General features: G+C 37.1%; 2 protein-coding genes across 3 annotated transcripts; one reads left to right on the forward strand and one right to left on the reverse strand.

Annotated features, from left to right (window-relative positions):
- The first annotated feature begins 253 nt into the window (after positions 1-253).
- On the forward strand, positions 254-4,706 carry smim29 (small integral membrane protein 29). Its single transcript, XM_051097217.1, has 6 exons — positions 254-424; positions 1,413-1,605; positions 1,927-1,952; positions 2,880-2,985; positions 4,257-4,333; positions 4,433-4,706. The coding sequence occupies exons 2-5, from the start codon at positions 1,498-1,500 to the stop codon at positions 4,323-4,325; spliced, it is 309 nt and encodes a 102-aa protein (XP_050953174.1). The 5' UTR covers positions 254-424; positions 1,413-1,497; the 3' UTR covers positions 4,326-4,333; positions 4,433-4,706.
- A 9,449-nt stretch (positions 4,707-14,155) lies between these two features.
- On the reverse strand, positions 14,156-21,688 carry hmga1a (high mobility group AT-hook 1a). Of its 2 annotated transcripts, none has more exons than XM_051097219.1 (5): positions 20,935-21,061; positions 20,541-20,647; positions 19,016-19,108; positions 18,070-18,129; positions 14,156-16,543 (listed from the first exon to the last, which is right to left on the reverse strand). In XM_051097219.1, exons 2-5 carry the CDS (start codon positions 20,628-20,630, stop codon positions 16,481-16,483), a joined length of 306 nt encoding a protein of 101 aa, XP_050953176.1. In that variant the 5' UTR covers positions 20,631-20,647; positions 20,935-21,061; the 3' UTR covers positions 14,156-16,480. The 2 variants fall into 2 exon arrangements, with proteins under 2 accessions (XP_050953176.1, XP_050953175.1); XM_051097218.1 differs by lacking the exon at positions 20,935-21,061 and adding an exon at positions 21,552-21,688 and having other exon boundaries at positions 14,157-16,543.
- Positions 21,689-21,781: the final 93 nt, after the last annotated feature.

The following is a 21,781-nucleotide window of genomic DNA, read 5'->3' on the forward strand; positions in this document are numbered from 1 at the left end:
ATTGTATTTATTCAGCTTTTAGACGTATAAAAACTTTTAATTTGCAAATAAAATCCATGAAAGTATGTTTTTTATATAATATTTTCACTCATTCTTGAGTTTATTTTACCTGTATTAACCTGCGTTATGATTATGTGATATATGATATGATCTGATATGATATATGATATATGATACGATAATACAGTAGCATTATGTCATACATTGGCGCCATCTGCTGTCCGTACCGTTGATTGTGAATGGCGTAACTCCTCCCTCCAGCACCACCATCATCGTTTCGTTTTCATTGCAGGACTTGCTTTCCGTAAACACTGACTGTGGAGCTGTTTAATGTCAGACAAACTCATGACTTGTGTTACAATAACTGGATTTGGAGTCTCCTTGTAGTGAAGTGACACTCGTCCTACTCTTTTGGCTGAATCAGGTGGGTTTGCTTTAATGGCTCGATGGTGAAGTTTGGCTGGTCATGATGCTTTCACGTGAGTCAGCAGACACAGTGTTGTTAGCGCTCATAATTATTATGACATGGATGCTATCATTGGTGGTCACCGTAGTAATGCAAGCAACATAAACAAATGGCAGCAGACAATGTCACTGCATGCGTTGTTTGTTTGTTTTTTTCCGCAGAGTCATTTGCAACATAAACGCTTTCGTTATTAGCCATTTGGACATTTGATATTAAATCACAGTGGTATATTTCTGTAATTTAAATATGAGCTGTGCGTTTTGCAGCTTCTGTATTAAATGACTGATGACTGATCTATTGTGCCATGTCAACAGCTTTAGAAAACATATGCTGTTTTGATGTATAATGGTACAAATTATGAATATGATATTTCTAAACCGCGGTATTTACATAGTAGCGTACGTTAAACAATACCACGGTATATGCAAACACAGTATATTCGAAACTGTCATTAAATGCTAAAAAAAAAAAAAAAAACTCTTATTATTGCAATCATTTATTACTTAACATTGCTAAACTATGGTAGATTTTTGTACTGCTTTTATGAATGCAATTTTGTTGCAAAACAAAACTAAATAAATAAATCATCAAAAAATTATGATAATAAAGATTAAAGAAAGTGTCCTTATAAAGTTGGCGCAATGAAAAACATGATGGTACTAAGGCATTATCTTGCTGAATAAACTTTTTTCCTTTTGAATTTGGAGTAAACTGTAGCCTAAAATGTTGTGAGATTCATCCAGCAGTGAAAAAGTGTGGTAAACGAGAGTGTTAAGAACTTTGTTTTTTCTATCCAAGAAAAGGACAGATCTATTCTAGTAGAGTGCAAACAAGTCTGAAATAAAATGATTAACACTCCCTAGCGCTTTTTTTCAGCATTCCTGTGTGCGTCCTCATCCATAAATAACTGTATTCTCTTGTATTTGACGGTCATCGGTGAGGGCAGGAGACCATGTGGGAGTCACATGCGTGCGGAAGATGAGCAGTAAACAGAAGCCAGGAGCACAGCCCATGTCTGAGCGTGTTACACTATGAACATCACCACACAGCCCCCTCACACCATCAACGGAGACGTGGCCGTCAGCTACGTGCTGGTCCCCTTCTTCCTCATCACTGCCATTGGGATTGTTGCAGCAGTGGTAGGTGCCAGCATATAAAAGCAAACCAGCAGTGTTTGTTAGATAGCATGCATGTCTCTTCAGGATATTTCTAACAGTGTCCGACTGTGTTCTAGAGCAGGGGAAGAATGTGGAGTCGCATGATGGAGTAATTTAATTGGGCAGTACATTCAGAAAAACAAAAAGCCTTTATTCTTTTATGAATGTGTCTTACTGCGTGCACAAATGCTCGTCAGCTGCATCTTTGCTTATTTCGACAACATTAAGTGGTGTAACAGGCTTTTGTGTGTTTTAGGCAGTATGTTACTACAGTAAAATGCTAATTTATCTTCTGTTTTATAGGTGTTGTACATAAGGAGGAAACGGAGGTAAATAAACACACTCCAGCACTCTTCTCAAGACAACAAATGTTTGGAATAATTAAGATTATTTGGAAAGAAGTCTCTTTTGCTTACCAGGACTGCATTTATTTAATCAAAAATACAGTAAAGCAGTAGTATTTTGAAATATTACTAGAGTTTAAAAGAACTGTTTTCTATGTGAATATATGTTAAAATGTAATTTATTTCTGTGATCAAAGCTGAATTTTCAGCAACATTACTCCAGTCTTCAGTGTCACATGATTCTTCAGAAATCATTCTAATATGCAGATTTGCTGCTCCAGAAACATTTCTGATTATTAGCAATGTTGAAAACATTTGTGCCGCCCAATATTTTTGTGGAAACTGTGATGTTTTCTTTGATAAAAAATGTTCAAAAGAATCTTTTTGTAACATCGTCTCTTACTTTTGATCAGTTTATTAATGAATGCATCCTCTCTGAAGAGAAAAAAAAAAAAAAGTTTTTTTTTGTTTTCCTCACTGACGAATCAGCATATTAGAATGATTTCTGAAGGATCATCTGAAACTGAAGACTGGAGTAATGGCACTGACAATTTCAGGAATAAATTGTATTGGCAAACAGTTGAACATGATAAATTATAATAGTAATTTACAATATATCTGTTTTTATTAAATGCAGTCTTGGTGAGCATAATAGACTTTTTTTCCCCAATACATTAGAAATCATAATTATCCCAAACCTTTGACTGATAGTTTAGTTTACTCACAAATGAAAAACCCATAATGTTTTCTTCTTTGAAACACAGAAGTAGATATTAGGAAGAATGTCTGGGCCTTTGTTTGCTATACAAGGTAAGTGGATGATGAAGTAAATAATACAGGGTTAAAATGACTTTTCTTTCTTTCTTTCTTTCTTTCTGTTTTTGCTGCTTGTGTGTCTGTGCACATTTTAAGGATTGATAGGTTGCGGCATCAGCTGCTTCCAGTTTACACTTATGACCCAACTGAAGAGCTGAACGAGGCAGAACAGGAAATCCTTTGGAAAGAGGAAGACACAAAGGTAATTTATCCTGTTTTGAAATGAAAATCGCTGATGTCTAATGCTGACTCCTACTGCAAATACTGACAGCAAAAGTGATTATGTACTGTACCGATATTAATACTTTTATTCAGCAGAGACACATTAAACTGATCAAAAGAGACAATAAAGGCATTTATAATGTTACCACAACAACAAATCTATTTCAAATAAGTGATGTTCTTTTGAATGTTCTCTGAATAATGAGAAACTGAATAAAACAAGAAATGCATTCAAGAGTTTCTTAGCAATAAACAAACTGCCCTACAGAAAATATCCTTTACAAAACCTGGCATCTAATTGTCAACATGTGGTCAACTATATACAAAAATACAAAAACTTTGGCTCTAATGAAACCCTAAAAAAAGCCTTCACTTGATCTGGACAACTAGTAAGTAAAATAAAAAGGAACAAAACAATGGGAAAAATCATGGCTGTTCGTGATACACATCACTGCAAAGCAGCTTCACAGAAAATGACCGATTCTACATTATATTTAGGAGTAGTTTATCAGTAGTGACTATGTCCATATGGCAGAAATATACAATTCTAGGATAGTAAAAAAATCATACTGTTAGTAAATGACAAGTGAAACAGAAACGGCGAACAGAATTAACAGCAATGATTATATGATCCAAAATGATAAAATGTCCAGCATGTGAACGGAAACTCTTGTAAACATTTAACCTTATTTTCCTTCACGTAAACAGCAAAGACTCATAAACCATGTGACATTTTTACTCCTGTTTGGGTCCATTGAAAATAGAGTTAAAATATATGTATCTGGTCATAACACCGAAATCATAGCACTGAGATATTTGTGATTGTCACTCAACAGATTCCCCAATGAATGGCTGAGATTTCTTACAGTAAGATGTACAGATGAACTCTAGAAAGTCTTTTCTTATCTGCATTGCAAATAACAGTGCTGTATTTTACAGTAAGTTGTTTAGCAACAGTAAACCAGTGGTAAACTAAACCAGACTTACATCATTAAATATTCATGTGCTTTGTTCTAGCATGTGAGAGAAACTCCCTGGTGTGATGATGGGACCATTTAAATTTTGGTGTATTTGAATAAAGGGGAATATCAAATGTTAAAACCATAAGATAACCAGAGTGGATTTACACGTTTCCACTTATTTACAACCTCTTGAGGGTATGTTGTAATAAGCCTGTGTAGTAAACCCTTTCATCATTGCAATAAAGCATGTCAAAATGTGAGATGTTTTTCTTTTTTTTTGCGTTTGCAGGTGGTCCAGGGTTGGATGAGGACGTATCAGCAGCGCAGACCCCTGCTTTCAAAAGATCCTGATGCATGAAAATCAAGGTTTGCTGCAAAGCCTGCTTTTGGTGATTCTGCACCCAACCTGTGAACATGGTCAATAACTCATCACTCCATATACTGTCTCATCATCCTGTATTGCAGATTCACCAGATGGACATTTTGAGCAATAAGCTACTGTTTGAAGAAGAGCTTTAGTGACATGAGAAATTTACAAGACACTGAAGACTCGAGCGATTGGATCATATTGTTCACCTCAGGTCTCTTTTCGCAGATATGGTCCAGCTGAAGCGCAGCTTTGCTGTCTGAATAGTAAGACTTAAGAAGGATGTTAATTCGCCACTGTGTTTTTTATTTATTTTAGCTGTATGTATTCTGCTGATGTTCTGTACTATTAAATCCTCATGAGAGCTGTTCATTTGACTGAGTGTGCATGAATGTGGTCTGCTCCATGTGCTAAACCGTCACTCAAACACTCAAGAGCCTGTTTTATTTTTCGTTCTGCATGAAAACTAGTTTGTCAGGTGACTCGCTTATTCAAAGCATGCTGCTGCCATTCATTTCCTCAGCGTCGGACACACTCATGCACTGGGAATGTTTTTAAGATGTTAAAGAGATACCACCAAATAAAACCAGAATTTACTGAGCCTCATGTTGTTCCAAATCTATATCTATCTATATCTTCTGTGCATTAGAAGAGTAGATACAGTGGAGTCCAAACAACATTGGAAGCCAATGAATTTAATAGTACAGACAAAATGCATTTGTCAAAATATCTTTTATGTTCTGCAGAAGAAGGAAACTCATGTAGGTTTGGACAACATGGTTGTGAGTAAATAATGAGAATTTTCATTTTGGGGTGAACTGTCCCTTTAAAATCAGCATGAAATGAAAATTCACCTCGTGTGTTTTCTAAAAGCATGTCACAGATCTTACTGTGAAAGATGTATCCTCCTTATTTTTCAGTGCAAAAGTAAGCTGTTTTCTGTAAATGTGTGAGACTTCTGATTCATTAGCCCTATAGGGAAACAATGACAAGAATAACAAAGCGAAATAAACTGTTGCACTACAAACCAGTGTGTTTATAATTAAAGGAGAAGTTCACTTCCAGAACAACAATTTACAGATAATGTACTCACCCCCTTGTCATCCAAGATGTTCATGTCTTTCTTTCTTCAGTTGTAAAGTAATTATGTTTTTTGAGGAAAACATTTCAGCATTTTTCTCCATATAATGGACTGATCTGGTGCCCTGAGTTTGAACTTCCAAAATGCAGTTTAAATGCAGCTTCAAACGATCACAAATGCGGTTGTAAACGATCCCAGCTGAGGAAGAAGGGTCTTAGCTAGCGAAACGATTGGTTATTTTCATAAAAAATCATTCAATTTAAATACTTTTTAATCTCAAATCCTCGTCTTGTCTTGCTCTCCCTGAACTCTGTTTTTGTTCTGGCTCATGACAGTGAGATTGAGATTAAAATGTATTTAAAATGTATTCTTTAAATGAAAATAACCGATCGTTTCGTTAGATAAGACCCTTCTTCCTGGACTGGGATCGTTTACAACCGCATTTGTGATCGTTTGAAGCCGCATTTAAACTGCATTTTGGAAGTTCAAACTCGGGGCACCATACCAGTCCATTATATGGAGAAAAAATGCTGAAATGTTTTCCTCAAAAAACATAATTTCTTTATGACTGAAGAAAGAAAGACATGAACATCTTGGATGACAAGGAGGTGAGTACATTATCTGCAAATTTTTGCTCTGGAAGTGAATTTCTCCTTTGAGATAATACATTAAACTAATATAATAAGTAACAGCAGTTTGCAATATCAAGCAGCAAAATGAGCTGTTTTGTACAACTGAAAATAACTGGAAGGAAAAATAAGGTGGATATGTGGGAGGTTTTGTTTTGTGGGGGCATAATGTCACTACCAAAATGTCATAACTGGATCTTCCAGTCAGAACAACTCTCTGGTGACGTATGTAGGACCTCTCCAATTATTTAGTGTGCTTAAACTCGTCCCTGCAAGCTCACGTTCATCTGCTTCCACATTTGAGTGCGACAAATACGTCGAACAAAGTCCCTGTCCTGCATTTTATTTTTTTCTGTAATCTGTTACACTTGGATGTACATTACAATATGGATGAAAGATCTGTCACTGTTTTGATTTCAGTGTGACTTTCAGGGAACTTTCAGGTTGTAACCATTTAAAGGAGAAGTCCACTTCCAGAACAAAAAATGACAGATAATGTACTCAGCCCCTTGTCATCCAAGATGTTCATGTCTTTCTTTCTTCATCAATAAAGAAATTATGTTTTTTGAGGAAAACATTTTAGCATTTTTCTCCATATAATGGACTGATATGGTGCCCCGAGTTTGAACTTCCAAAATACAGATTAAATGCGGCTTCAAACGATCACAAATGCGATTGTAAACGATCCCAGCCGAGAAAGGGTCGAGAAGGGTCTTATCTAGTGAAACGATTGCTTATTTTCATTAAAATACTTTTTTCAATTTATATACTTTTTAATGTCAAACGCTCGTCTTGTCTCACTCTGCCTGGACTGTTTTTGTTCCGGTTCATGACAGTTAGTGTATGTCGAAAAACTCCCATCTCATGTTCTCCCTCAACTTCAAAATCGTCCCATATCACTGTTTTATCTTTTTTGTTAAGGGTGTTTCATTTTCTTTGCATGTTCACTTTACAAAGACTGTGTCCGTACTTCTGCAGCGATGTAGGATGATTTTGAAATGATTTTTGAAGTTGAGGGAGAAAATATGATTGTAGTTTTTCGACATACCCTAACTGTCTTGGACCAGAATACACAGAGTTCAGGAAGAGAAAGGCAAAACGTGCGTTTGAGATTAAAAAGTGTTTAAATTGTATTTTTTAAAATGAAAATAACTGATCGTTTTGGTAGATCAGATCCTTCTTTACGGATGAAGAAAGAAAGACATGAACATCTTGGATGACAAGGGGGTGAGTACATTATCTGTAAATTTTTATTCTGGAAGTGGACTTCTCCTTTAACTTGAATATGTGAGGCTTCCAGTGTAATTTCACTTCCAGTAGTTTACGCTGTGGAAAAACAGACTGTTTATGCTGCATTATACTGCAAACGTGCATTTGGTATCATGTCACATTAAAGGAATAGTTTACCCAAAAATGAAAATTTGTTAAAAATGTACTCAACATGTATTTAAGTAAAGGATCCACACTCGCGCAATCTTCTTGATGATTTACAATTTTATTATCTAGCAACAGAGCATTCAAACGTTTCGGCAACAAGCCTTCTTCAGTGAATCATATAACATTTCCCACCCAGTTTTTAAAAAGAGAGGTGAAGTCCAAAGATCACACATAAAAAGCCGCATCACAGGTTTTACTTATCGTGAACGTAATTGACCAATCAATCAAGCAAAGACAAACACCCCAACTTCAAAAAAATTCAACACATCAGAAAAAAAAAACAACACAAACACAAAAAGAGACATCACAAATAATCCATCATGAGTACAAAAAATTCAAAAGATCAACATGACAAAAAAATCAACATAAATAAAAGAAGGGGGAACGAGCCGACACATCAGGCCACAAGTCCCTACCGTATAACCAACCACTATAACCAAGCAATCGAGGAATAAACAACTTTTTCAAACTTAAAGAAAACACGAAAGATCGAAATCCTCATTTAAACCCAAGGGAGACCAACTTTTTAGTCTGTACATCCAATAAGCTTCTCTTTGCAAATGTTTTTCTTCCATGTTGCCACCTCTTCTAGAAATTGTTACTTTTTTGATACCTATACAGTTTAAATCCTTGATATTATGACTACAATCATGAAAATGTCTTGCTTTAAATTGACTAAACAATATGTGAGATTGCTCGTCAAAACTTTCCTCCGGATCACAAATTCTACGAAGTCGATGAAATTGACTCAATGGCAGTGAATGAGGGTGAAAACTATCCGCAGCCAGAATTGTGTTTCTATCTGTTGGTTTCCGGAAGACAGTAGTTCTTAATTTTTTTGTGCTCCTTTACCTTAATGGACAGTATTTTGGTCTCGCTCCATTGAAAACTAAACAGATGTCAATGTGGAATTAAGAAAATTACCGAACTCTGTCAACTCTTCTTCCATTCCTGTCCTAATAAAAAAACAGTCGTCAATATAACATAACCATGATTTTACATTTTTCAAAAAAGGATTATTGTGATAAACAAATTCTGCCTCAAATTTCCCCATAAACAAGTTTGCATAGTTTGGAGCTAATGGAGTACCCAAAATGTACTCACCCTCATGTATGCACCCTCAGGCCATCTAAGATGTAGATGAGTTTGGGGAAATGTAGCATTGCATCACTTGCTCACTAGTGACAGTGAATGGGTGCCGTCATAATGAGAGTGCAAACGGCTGATAAAAACATCACAACAATCCACAAGTAATCCACACCACTCCAGTGCATCAGATATCATCTTGTAAAAAGCAAATTTCCATTTTTGGGTGAATTATATCTTTTAAGTTATGTTACATTTTAAAGCATTAACTGCACTTGGTTGTTTTTCTAGTTCTTCATAGCAGATACTGAATCAGTCTCACACATTTACAGAAAATAGCTTACATCTGCACTGCAAGAAAAGCTGGATGCACAGTACCAAAAATGATTCCTTATCTAACATTAAAAACCTTTGTTTGCTTTGGACAATTATTATGTTTTTGCCCTATTTACCCTGACTACTAAATTTTTTGCCCTATTTTGTCCTGTCTGCTGCTGACGCTACAGGATAGTCGCTGGTGAAGTGTTCAAAACTGTGTGTTCTGGTGCTGCTGTCAGCCAATCAGTGTCAGGATGTCATTAGTCACATGGCATTCAGCTTAGATTATTCGCTCAATCATCATTTGTGGGACTGCAGGGCTGTCATTGAGATGAATGGTAAAGCAAATGCAAAGCTTTCTCCAGGTATTACAGACCCGCTTGTGCTAACATGCATTATTTATTCACTGTTTTATGGCATGGCAGAACTTCTTGTTACTTTTTGTGAAAGTGAAGCCCACAACAGTAGTTAGATTTCCTAGGTCAGCAAAGCTGAAAATACATTCTGCTTTTAGAAATCAAAAATTAAAAATTAAAAGGAGAGTTCACCAAAAATGAAAATCATTCACACTCATGCTGTTCCAAAGCAGTATGACTTTCCACTTGTGTGAAACATACAAGATACTTAGTTTGAAAAATGGCATTCAATGGTAACCAGAATGGTTTGGTTGTAGTGAGTGAAAGATTTGAATTTTTGGGTGCACTATCACTTTAAATGGCCAGTAGCCCTTAGTTAGCCCAGCGAATTCATGTATTACAACTAGCAAAATACTACATGCTCTTGCTAGTCCGAAGCAGGCAACATTTATAAAATTATGGTAGGAAACGTTCTCATTCTAGAGAGCATTTGGACAAAAATGTATATATAGTGCAAGATGAGCCATCAATATTTTTTTGCCAGTTTTGCTGGAAAAGAAAAACTGTGAAAGGCAAATGTGCAATACTGTACACACACTGTTTAACTTGGCAAAATATATTTGCTGAATGTTTATTTTATAACTTTTGTAAATAAACTAGTATAGAGACTTGGAGCAAAAGCCACAACATTTTGATTTAATACCATCTTCATATGTGAGGTTTTCAGCAAGGTGATGTTTTCCTGAAAGAATTCTGGCTGGTCCCTCTGTAATGAACTGATGTTATTGAGGAGATAGCAGTCTGGTGTTTGTTTGTTAATCATAGAACATTTGTGGTTCTTCCATGAATCAGTTGTTCTTATATTGTGAAACATCTCAGATTGATCTTGTTGACTTTATGTTAAGGAAAAGTGAATGAATATAGGTGCGGGAATAGGTGTGAAATGATTCCTGGTTTGTAGAATACAATGCAGAACCAGGTCTACCACATTTTAGCAGACCAGCTTGGCGAACTGCAAGTCATTCATATCGGGCAGCTAAACAATCAAAATATTTTCATGATTGTAGACAATTCCCTGATATTTCCAGCTTTTTAACACATTGTTCACACAGTGGAAGTCAGTGGTGACCAAAACTGACTGGTTAGACTGTTTTAATAATTTAAGCTGCATGCTGATTATACATTCATTTTGAGTATTTTTGTTGAATTTCTATTAAATCTGCTGCTGTGTGATATCATCAGCTTTAATTCACTATAGCCTGAAGGGTTGTGTGAACTGATGTGACCTGTCGTTCATTTAACTTCAAATAAAGTTGAGGATATTTTAATGACACCATCCATTGGCCAGGCTTTGAAGTGAAGTGGTTTAACTTTTTGCAAATGAGCAGTGACAAAACTGTGATTATCAGTGGGTGATGGCAATTAATAGCTGCAAAATGAAAAGTAGCTGTAACAGTACAGTTATTGTACAACAAAAGTCCCTTTAAGGCAAGTCATTTCACTCAGCCGCCATCTTTGAAACGCCAAGTGCAGCTCATATCTCTTTGAATGGGGAAACATCAAATTCTCCAAAACTGTTCAGCAGGCTTACGGTTAAATTTCACATTTGAAATCACCAATATAATCTGACAACAAACTGCCTCATAAATATCGTTCCTTGTGCTCCATTAGCGTTAAAAAAGGCGAGATCAGCCAGTGCGCATGCGCAGTACTAAGCGCACTGAAGATCCAGGACTTTATAAAAATGGTATATACAACAGTTGATTGGCATATTAAAAGTGATAATGTCAATAATGTAATGTTTTTGAGTTCCAAGTTTTTTTAGTAATGCAGCTATGTCACAATTATTCAACCCCTACTCAACACTGCTGTTGTTGAGTCATTTATTTTTATGGTAGGCAGTGTTGGGGAAAGTTACGTTTAAAAGTAATGCATTACTTTTTACGGAAAGTAATGCATTACTTTTGCGTTACTTTTTAAATCTGGACAGGGCTTCCTTGTTTGTTTTTCATAAAAAAAGTTCTGTTTTTATCAAATGTAAAAGTTTTTTCACACCAAAGTGAAATGAATAAGCCTCAGACTGAAGGAAAAGTAAATTCACGTCTGTACAGTAGAATGCAGAAGAAGAAAGTTCAACACTCTTCAGCAATAAAAACAAACAAACAAACAAAAAAAAAAAACAATGAAGCACAAATGTTAGTTTATGTGAAGTCATGTTTCTTATTAGCATGGTTGAACTGAATCATCAAATGTCAGTAGCAAAGACATTGGTTAATAAGATGGGATTAAATACATAAAGGATATTTGTGTTGTTTGACATTTAATAATTGCAGGTTTGCGTCATATTCTGGGGGTTTGCATTTCACTCTTAATTTATTTTTTTGAAAGTGAGATGAGTAAATGCTTGTTCACATTTAGTCTAGAACTACAGTAACCATATACGGTGCACACAACGCCTCTGTACTTCCGATTAACATGGGGACAGGAGACTAGTCAGTCAAAAAATGAGGAAGAAAGTAACTCAGATGAATTAAAAAGTAATGTGTTACTTTACTAGTTATTCGAAAAAAGTAATCTGATTACATAGCTTGCATTACTTGTAAAGCATTACCCCAACACTGATGGTAGGGAACAAAATTGTCTTAAAACACAGTTAAGCCTAGAATCCCTATTAAAACACACACACACACACACACACACACACACACACAGAGAATTGGGCTGTTACACATACATTTAGCCCATGCATGTGCTGAAGTTGAGTAGCAAATATGGTAAAGTCAGCTGAGCTCTCGCATAAGCTATAGAGAATTATATTAGAAAGTCTAATGCTACATGAAGATTTCCAAGACATTCAGTTCCTAGAGACACAGCCTTATTCCGTAGTTTAAAATGTGTTGTACCAGAAAACCTTTGAGGGTATTAAACAAACAAAAAAAAAAACACAGTATCATAAAATGTTTTATCAAAGCAACTAAAAAACCTACAAGGTACACCCAATGACTTTCAAGATGACCAGACGAAAGGAGGAAAAGGAAAACCACTTCAATACAGTGTATAAGAACAACACAAGACAAGTATGGCCTTCATGTTGAGGCATCTGGACAAATGGCTGACTTGAACCTGCTAAAATTCATTTGGATAAAACTCCTTAGACCTATGGATCAGCGGTGGGAAAAAGACAAAGCTTATAAGCAGAAGAACACCATCTCCATCATCCAACATGGAGGTGGGTCAGTCCTATTATGGGGTTGTTTTACTGCAGCAGGAAGTGGAAATCATGACTGTATGAGGATTTCATGGATTCTTTGAAATATCAGGCCATTTTGGCAAGAACTTTGATGCCTGTCTGAAGCTGATGATCAATGGACTTTCCTGCAGGGCAATCATCCCAAAGTATACTTCCAAATGTACTTATGCTTGGTTCAAGGATCCAACTCAGTCTCCAGATGTAATTGAAAATATTTGGTTGAATTTGAAGAAAGCATTGGCAATGTGAAAACCATAGATAATCAGTGATCTGGCAAGGAAGGGGCCAAGATTGCAGTAGAGAGGTGACAGAATCTTCTAAGCACTCCCAAGCAGTGTTTATTGGTGGTTTTAAAAAATAAAATATTCTGCACCAAATTTGACTTTTGCAGGTTGAATCATTTTGAACATGAACGATTAGAGCCAATTAGATTTATTTTATTTTTTTTTCATTATTCATCAACTCAGAATTCCTCAAATGTGTATTAATAAACTTTTCCTAACAGTGTATTAGCCTTTGTTGAATTGTTTTCATAAAATTTTGTTCTCTGAAGCAAAATGTCTTACAGGTAAAGGGGGTTGAATAATTTCAATCGCAACTGCATCAAACCGTTTGTTCATGAAAGAAGAAAAAACTTAATCTTCAAAACAACCAGTAACATGTTTAATATTAATCTGATTCCTACTTACATATTTATAGACGAGTACATATTTTTGCCTAGTTTAACCTTATGGGGAAGGTGTGGTTCATCTCAAGCTCCACCCATTATGTCCAGAGAGTGGAGGCTGGACATCAAGCTCCACCCATCTGCTCTGCATCATGTACCAAGGAAAATGTCAGGTTTACAATCAGCCCATTCTAGCAGTATACTGTTAAATATATTGAATATTTTTGACACTGCACAAATGCTTTTCTTAGATTTTTTTTTTTGTCTCTAGCCAAAATCTCTAAACATTCTTAAATCAAAGATTTTCTAGACAAACAAAAATTCTTATTTTTAGAAAAAAGTCAAAATTGAGTTTTTGCTTGAAACAAGCAAAATAATCTGCAAAACAATAGTAGTTAAGATTTTGCTTACCCCATTGGCAGATTATTTTGCTTGTTCTAAGCAGAAACGCACTTAATTTTGACCTTTTATGAAATCAAGAAAATCATTTTTTGCTTGTCTATAAAATACTTCTTGATTTAAGTTTTAGGGATTTTGGCTGGAAACAAGACAAAAAAAAAAAAAATAATAATATTACAACAAGCAAATCTATCATGTTACAGAATTATACCAAACTGATGTTAAAACATTTCACTTAAATACGAAAACACTTGCAATATTAAGTTGTAAGCAGAAATGCGTCAATCTCTGAAGAGTCCATATAGATGGAGACTTTGGACCAGTCTGTGGTCAGGTCTAAAAAGGGAACCAAGTAAAGAACAAAATGTCATTATGGCCAATTAGGAAGTGAAAGGTTAAGATCAAGTGCAATTTCTCTCTCTTAAAAATAAAGGTGCTTTTAAAAGGTTCTTCACAGCGATGCCACAGAAGAACCATTTCTGGTTCCACAAAGAACCATTCAGTAAAAGAACCATCTTTTTCTAACCCTTTTATAATCTGAAGAAACTTGTCACCACAAACCACCTTCTGTGAAGCGGAACAAAAAAGGTTCTTCTATGGCATCAAAACACCTTTATTTTTAAGTAGTAGTTTTAAGTGTAGTTACAAAGGATCTTACAATAGTGAATTATTAGTTCAGACAGAGTAATACTTTTAAATAATTAAAAGTAACAGCCACACAAAGATATGTACGAATCCTTAACTTTATTACCATTTTGAATATAAATTCCTGCAGTCCACAATAGAAAATGCAGAGTGTATACATTGAAAAGACTGATCCCAAACCAGTTGTGTGCACGGGCACATAAAAACAAGACATCAGTATTGAGGGGGCATGTTAAAAACCGTCAAACAGCCATAGTACCATCATGATCTACTAAACGGGGGGCTCAGAGCTAAGCAACTAGCAGGATGTAGTTTATTACAAAGAGAAAGAAGAGAGAAAAAAAAAAAAAAAAAAAAAAAAAAAAAAAAAAAAAAAAAAAAAAAAATACAAAAAAAAAAAAACCCAAGAGCCCTAACCTTCAGGTGCCACACTAAATCATTTTGTCCATGATATAACAAATCAAAAAGTCAATTCAGTGCACCAAACGAGTATGAATAGAAAAAAAAAAAAAAAAAAAAAAAAAAAAAAAAAAAAAAAACTAAAAACACACAAACCTATATCTCTACCACAGTCTGTGAACATGTTTTGCATCTCAATGCAGTAATTCCTGTGGTGTGTCCAGATGTTTACATATGAAGAGGGAAAAAAAAAAGGAAAAAAAAAAAATTCTGTTCATTGATGCACACTGCTGTAAGCAAAATCAGATCAAAACTAAAATAAAACAAAAAAAGAGCAACAAAAACCCACACCGGAGACAGTTGTAAATGGATCAGACACTGCACTTGGAAAGAAACAAACACACCTGCCAAAGGCTGCACTGAGACCAGTTGAACATCGTCAGGAAAGAGAAGAGTAATCCGTCATAGGCTGTTGTAAAGTGAGGTATGAACGTGACGGTCAAGTCCAGAGTAGAACTGACCTGGTTGCAGTATTCCGGGTTTAATTAACCATGTTTGTAGCAGCATTAAGTTCTGAGAGGAGACCCAGTCACTGGACCGATCAGCGTTCCCTGACATGGAATTTAACACGTCAAAATAAAAAAATAAAATAAAAAAAAAATAAAAAAAAAAAAAAAAATAAAAATAAAGCATGAACAAAACAAAAACCCAAACACATCAAGCAAAAGTTGTCTGAGTGGACTGTAATGGGACAGAAGTGACACGACTGGGAGGTTCACAAGGAATCTGAGAGCAAATGGAATGATCTAGCACTTTCTAGGTTAAAAAGAAAAAGGAGTTTAATTCACAGATTTGGGGGCCGATAAAATGAAAAGCACTGCAGGTGTCAAATCAGTCGCGGTGCCTTTTTCGGATCAAGGACCAGTTGGTGGTACGTTTAGTCATTTCCGAAATTAAAACCAATCATTTCGAACACAGCCAGACAAGCAAACTGCTCCTTAGCACATAACCAGTAAGCTGAACCACACTGAGAACGGGCGGAAACTGACTACGTAGTTCTGTAGCGACAGTAAACTTATCGCAGTGGAATCGGTGAAATCATGATGGTGGCAAGTCGGCGGAGGGCATTAAAAAGAGGAAAAGAAAAGTCAAAAAGGTTTCACGACAAAGCATTCAATGATATGTTGATTACACGTTAAAAGTCCTCTAGATTATGCTCACTCGAAAAATACGCTCATTTTATTTCTAGCTTGAATCACGGAGTAGCTAAAAAGAATAACTGGAGACATCGAGTTACCACACACGCACACACAACCCAAGTAAAAACAAACGAGTAGGTCAATTCACCTTTGTCCAGTACACAACGACATGAATTTTTTCACACAACCTACCATATTTTAGATTTCGACTTGTAAAAATAAAGTTGAATTTCTCAAGGCCTGAAACTGTTGTTTGCGCAAAGAGAAAAAAAAAAAAAAAAAAAAAAAAAAAAAAAACTTCAGTATTTTGCAAATCGCTTTGTGTCAAGCCGCCATCAGAGCATATCTTTGTCCAGTATAATGACAGACACTTTCGACCAATTACCCATTGAGTGCGAGACATATACATACACGCATACACGTGTGCATGCATCCATGAATGGACATACAGTATTTTGAGTCTTTTTCCAGTGGTGTTACACAGAGAAGGCGCATGAAGTGTGCAAGCCTCCCTGACACTAGGGGGCGCTAGAGCATAAAGGTGAATTGGAGGGTGAGGGTGGCACTAGTGTAAGGGGAAGAGGGGGACGGGGGGAGGACGAGGGGAGGGGGGAGGGTCAGTCCAGCTCTGGTCAACAGGAAGAAATAACGTTGGATTGTGAGGTAGCACGAGTCGCTAGTTACTGTTCCTCTTCCTCCTCCTCTTCTTCCTCAGAGGACTTAGATGGCTGCTCCTCCTTCTCCTGAAAAGACAGATGGCAAAACAGTCAGGTGAGGGAGTAACATTTGCATTGCAGCATGCAAAACACAACAGCCTTTTAATCAGATTTAACACAGGCTGTAAGGGACATATTTAGTCTTCACAAGGTACTAGATCATGTCATTTGCTAGTTCTGGGAGTTCCACTGACCCAAAAACGTGTCCCTGGACCACAAAACCAGTCATAAGTAGCATGGGTATATTTGTAGCAATGGCCATAAATGCACTGTATGGTTCAAAATGTCTCTTATGCCAAACACCATTAGGATATTAAGCAAAGAGCATGTTCCATAAAGATATTTTGTAAATTTCCTACCCAAAATATAAAAACTTAATTGACTGATACGCATTGCTAAGAACTTCATTTAGACAACTTTAAAGGCGATTCTCTCAATATTTTGAGGTTTTTTTTTGCACCCTCAGATTCCAAATATTTTCCTAACTATTTTTAATAGTTTCTCAGCCACATTTTGTCCAATACTGACAAACCATACACAAATGGAAATCTTACTTATTTAGATTTCAGATGATGAAATTTAAAATGAATTAAAAAAAAAAAAAAAAAAAAAAAAAAAAAAAAACACACACACAACAAAACACCCTTATGACTGGTATGGTGGCCCAGGGTTACAAATATAATAAAATAAATATATATTTTTTATTTATTTATTTATTTTAATTATTAATTTATATTTATAATTATTATTTATAAAAGTTTTGGGCTCATGTGTGACAACTAATCACAAAATTAATAAAATCTTTTCATTTTTTTTTTTTTTTTTTTTTAAACTGAACACTATCAGACAGTCACTGAAATGCTGATTCAGATCTTACACCATTAAATTAAAACAGTCCTCTATTGGTCACAGTGAGGCTGCTGCTAACTTCAACACTGCAGAAATGCTTAAAGGGGACGTGTAATAACACTCCACTACGAAGACATTAAAAGTCAGTCAAAAAGGGGTTTTTAAACATTTTGCATGTCTCATCCACTCTACTAAAATCAAACCAGAGTTTTCTAAGTTCAAATGATTAAGTGGAGGAAACGTCCCGGCACGGCCACGATAGCTAATAGTGTGACTCAAAGCCAGAGGTTTCTGTGACTCAACTCGCTGGATTCCTGCGGACATGTTTGAATGAGGAAAACTAAACTCCAGCGCCAGAACCGTGCCTCATGAGCGAGGAATGCAGTACAAAGACACAGGGCTGATGACTACAGTGTGAGCTGTCGAGGAAACGGGGGGCGGCACTGGGTTCTGCCTGATTACATGCCAAACTGACTTAACAGCAAAATAAAAGGTTTCAAGATATTTGATCTGTTCTTATAAACAAGACCTACAGGAGAAACGAAGGGGGAGAAAGCGCTGCAAGAAATCCCCTGTGAGAAGCAGCCAAATATTTTCGTTGTTGCCCATGGCAACTTCCCACCACACAAACACCCGTTTAGCCTTGTGGTTTCTGCTATAACGGAACACAAAATGCACCAAACGGAAAACAAATGAAAACTCACTGCTTTCTTGGGCCGTCCTCGGCGTTTCGTCCCTGCAGGTGCCGAAGCAGTTGCTGTTTTCTGAAAGAGAAAGAGAGAATAAACATGGTGCTACGCATGCAGTCGAGCACTAGAGGGCGCCGCTGGACTCGTGCTGGCAGGCGGCCCGGGGCAGTGAGTTCATTGGCTATTATATTGGAAACGGACATGAACAGCACGCAGTGCACTTCAGTTCGCCAGCCACCTGGTCCGGAGCTGAGAGACAGCTGGTACAAGCGGGCGAGAGAAACGGCGACACGCGCACACTCGCACACAAACAAAAGGAAGAGGCAGCGTGCACGCGGGGGGAAGGGTTGGTGGGTCAGCTGTCGTCATGACAATAGATAGGGGAAGGAAGGGTAGAAGCGGGGGGGTGGGGTTATCGTCGCAGAGGCTGCTCTGCTGCCCGTGCACCTGCAACGCACAGCGCTTGCTACGCCACAGGAAGCTAGCAGGAAGTCAAGAGATTCAACCGGAATTGAGCAACTGGTTTTATCTGCAGGCTCTAAACGAAAAAACAAGACTGTTCGCACAATTAAAAAGTACCAAAAACAAAGAAATTGATTATCGATTTACGCAAAAACCAAGTTAGACAGAATTACACTCTTATAATTAAAAGGTGCCAAAAATGGGGTTTTGCAGTGATTCCACAGAACCAACCTTTTGGGTTCGCCAAAGAAGCTTTCAGTAGACCGTTCTTAGAAGTACAGGAGTTTTTTCTGGCTTTATGTGATGACCGAAAAAAAAAAACCCTTGGATCATGTGGATGTTAAAAGTTCTTTATGAAACCATACAAGCCAATAAGACGTTTTATTTGCTAGCGTGTAAACTTAAAGGGCCGGAAGACGCAGGTTTGTCGGTTTGTCTTTGATGGCAATATTGTTGAGGAGGTAGTTGTGCATGAAACCACTGAAATGTTTCTACTCACTTTGCCCCTAGATGCTGTGGAGCTTGGCTTGTTCTTGCTGCCCTTTGGTCTTCCTCTGGGTCTCTTCGGTGTGGGAGATCCACTTGCCTCCTGCTGGAGATTGAAAAGGACAGACCACCAAAAACATTACCTCTGTACATAAACATGAATCAACTGTGGGTTTCCATATACTGGTGGATAACTTGTAAAGCATATGCTGTTCATAGTTAACACTGCTGGTTGCTACTTTAAGACTAACAGGTGGCATGCAGTCATTGGTTGCCAAAAGTGAATCAAATACACCGCAGACCACCATAGCCCAACTATCAGTGTTGTACCAGTTTAATAAGCTGCTCAGGGTCAGGGTAAAGAATATTTCCTTATATATATATATATATATATATATATATATATATATATATAGCAAGTGAACTGTGTGAGCCAACTGCAAATGCTTATCAAGTCTGCTCGTCTCCTCAAGGACAGGAAACCATGTTTACGTCAATGTAGACTAACATCTACATCATTTGATTTAAAGAGAAGTGTGTGAAAGAACAGCACACTCGTTAACATTTATAATCTTAGTCATTTGATTGTTTTACAACTACACGAAGGATGGAAAAATTGAGATTTAGATTTTAAAAATAAATAAATAAATAAATAAAATACAAAAAAGATAAATAGATAAATACTATTAATACCCATTGAAAAAGCAGCTGGATCCTATCAATTTCTGAAACTACCTCCTGCAAAAGCAAAAACTGAATAGCTGCTAGAGCTACTGCCTTTTGCATATTCAGAAGAAGGCCTGAAATATACTGAAAGTAAACTATTTTTAAGCATGTTGCATATGGATGTTGTGCACTCAGAAAGAAAAACTACCTTGCAAATAACTGCTGAATGCCTTTTATGTAGCATATTGTTAAATGAGGATACTTGTAATTATACATTTTATTTATATTTTTAAATATATGCTAAAGAAGCTAAGATAGTGGTGTGCAATAAGTAATCCATCTTGTATGATGGTGGCCATGGATTACTACTCAAAGGCTCTGATTACATGGGTGAGTAATAGAAACTTTAAACCCAATGCACTCTTGAAGCCCAATGATTGGCAGCGGGCTGAGCCAATCAGATGCTGGCATTTCCCAGCGGCCAATCAGTGAGCAGCTGAAACAGTAAGTGGGTTACTGCTGGTTTAAAGAGATCATGTTACAGGCCTTGGTCATTCTGCCACTACAGATGACCATTGCACATGTTAAGCGTGTGCAATTGAGTTGAAGATGCACCAAAACAAAGAGCTTAATATAGCCTATAAATTAAGGGCTTAAAAAGATTAAGTAGCCCACTCAAAAAAATAAATAAATAAATAAAAAACGATTCGGATGTCCTCAGCCCATGTGCAAGACCTCAAAAAAAAATACAAAACACATGCAAGCGTAATTTTGGCCAAAATACAAACTAAGGGCAGGGTTTCGGTCTCAACAATATGAAATGCACCAGCCCGTTTAAAACCCACAACGCCCCATATAAAGCACTGCAATACCTGTGGGTGTTTTCGTGGTCTTCCACGTCCTCTCTTCTCTGCTCCGTCTTTCTCTTTAGGAGCCACTGTGTCCTTGCCAGAATCACTCATTTTGCCTTACTGGAAAACTGCATGCAAAGAGAGTCGGCCGACAAACAATCGATCAACAAACAAGATATCTGCTGAAAGTACAGAAACTTTTAATAAATTACTAGGCGCTCGTCTGGTGAAAATTAAGTAGAAATTAACTTTACAGGGAGCGTAATGAAAGAGCGTGCGGAACGACCGGCTTCCCGTTTGTTTACAACACGCGCTAGGCCTGAGTTCGCGCGAATTCAAACCCAACACAATGTCGGTTACAAACAAAAAATATTTACAACGCGGCGTGTCCGTTTAAACAATTGGATTTTGATACCTTAAAATGGTAGATGGGAAATTCGTCGGAAGTTCGCTGTGCTGCGGCGGAGCTTTTAAAGAGAAAGCTAAAAGGCGAACGGCGGTTTCTACGGATACCCCGCAGTTCCAGTGCGAACCGGAACACGAACACACAGCGCGGGATTCGCGCCCTTTTAAATCCCCGAGAGCGTGAAAACACCATTCAGTTGTTTACACCGCGTAGAGCTTTAATCGATTAAAAAACGTTGAATAGCAAACAAAAACGAAGCGAAAGATCGTGGCTTTGTTCAAAATACCGTTGGAACTATTTTAAATAATCAATTTTGGCTCTTTGTTTGAAACCCCCCAAAAAAATCGTGTTTTAAAAGAATTGCGAGATTTGCTGTGTACCAAAACAAAGTTTCTTTGAGAAGGGTGTGGACTGCACAAACTTAATATAACTTTGCATAAGTAACAAGTTACAACGAAAAACGCGCCACAGGAGCCCGCCAATCTGTTTAGTGTTTGTTAATCCTGTTCAAATGTGCCTTAAACCGAACAACTTACTCCTATTTCTGTTTTCTGATTTTTGTTTTTGCAGAGAACCACGATCACTAAAGCTAACTTCGAAATAAATAAGAGAGATTTAAAACGTACCCTTTTAAAAGGAGCGGTCGGGACGACGTCCAAAGCGTGGAAACCAGCGCGGTCTGTGAGCTGCGAATGAATGAAAGACAACAATCGCCTTCGGGAGTTTCAGGGGCATTTCACGGGGTCTTCCACACGGGAAATAGATGGAGGAGGCGGAGACAGTTGGGGAGGACGTACGTTTGAATTGTCACGAACCAATAAGCTGCATCGGTGGTAGTGGCCTGCCAATCATGATC

The sequence above is a fragment of the Labeo rohita genome, chromosome 23, assembly GCF_022985175.1.
Source record: "Labeo rohita strain BAU-BD-2019 chromosome 23, IGBB_LRoh.1.0, whole genome shotgun sequence".
NCBI lineage: Eukaryota > Metazoa > Chordata > Actinopteri > Cypriniformes > Cyprinidae > Labeo > Labeo rohita.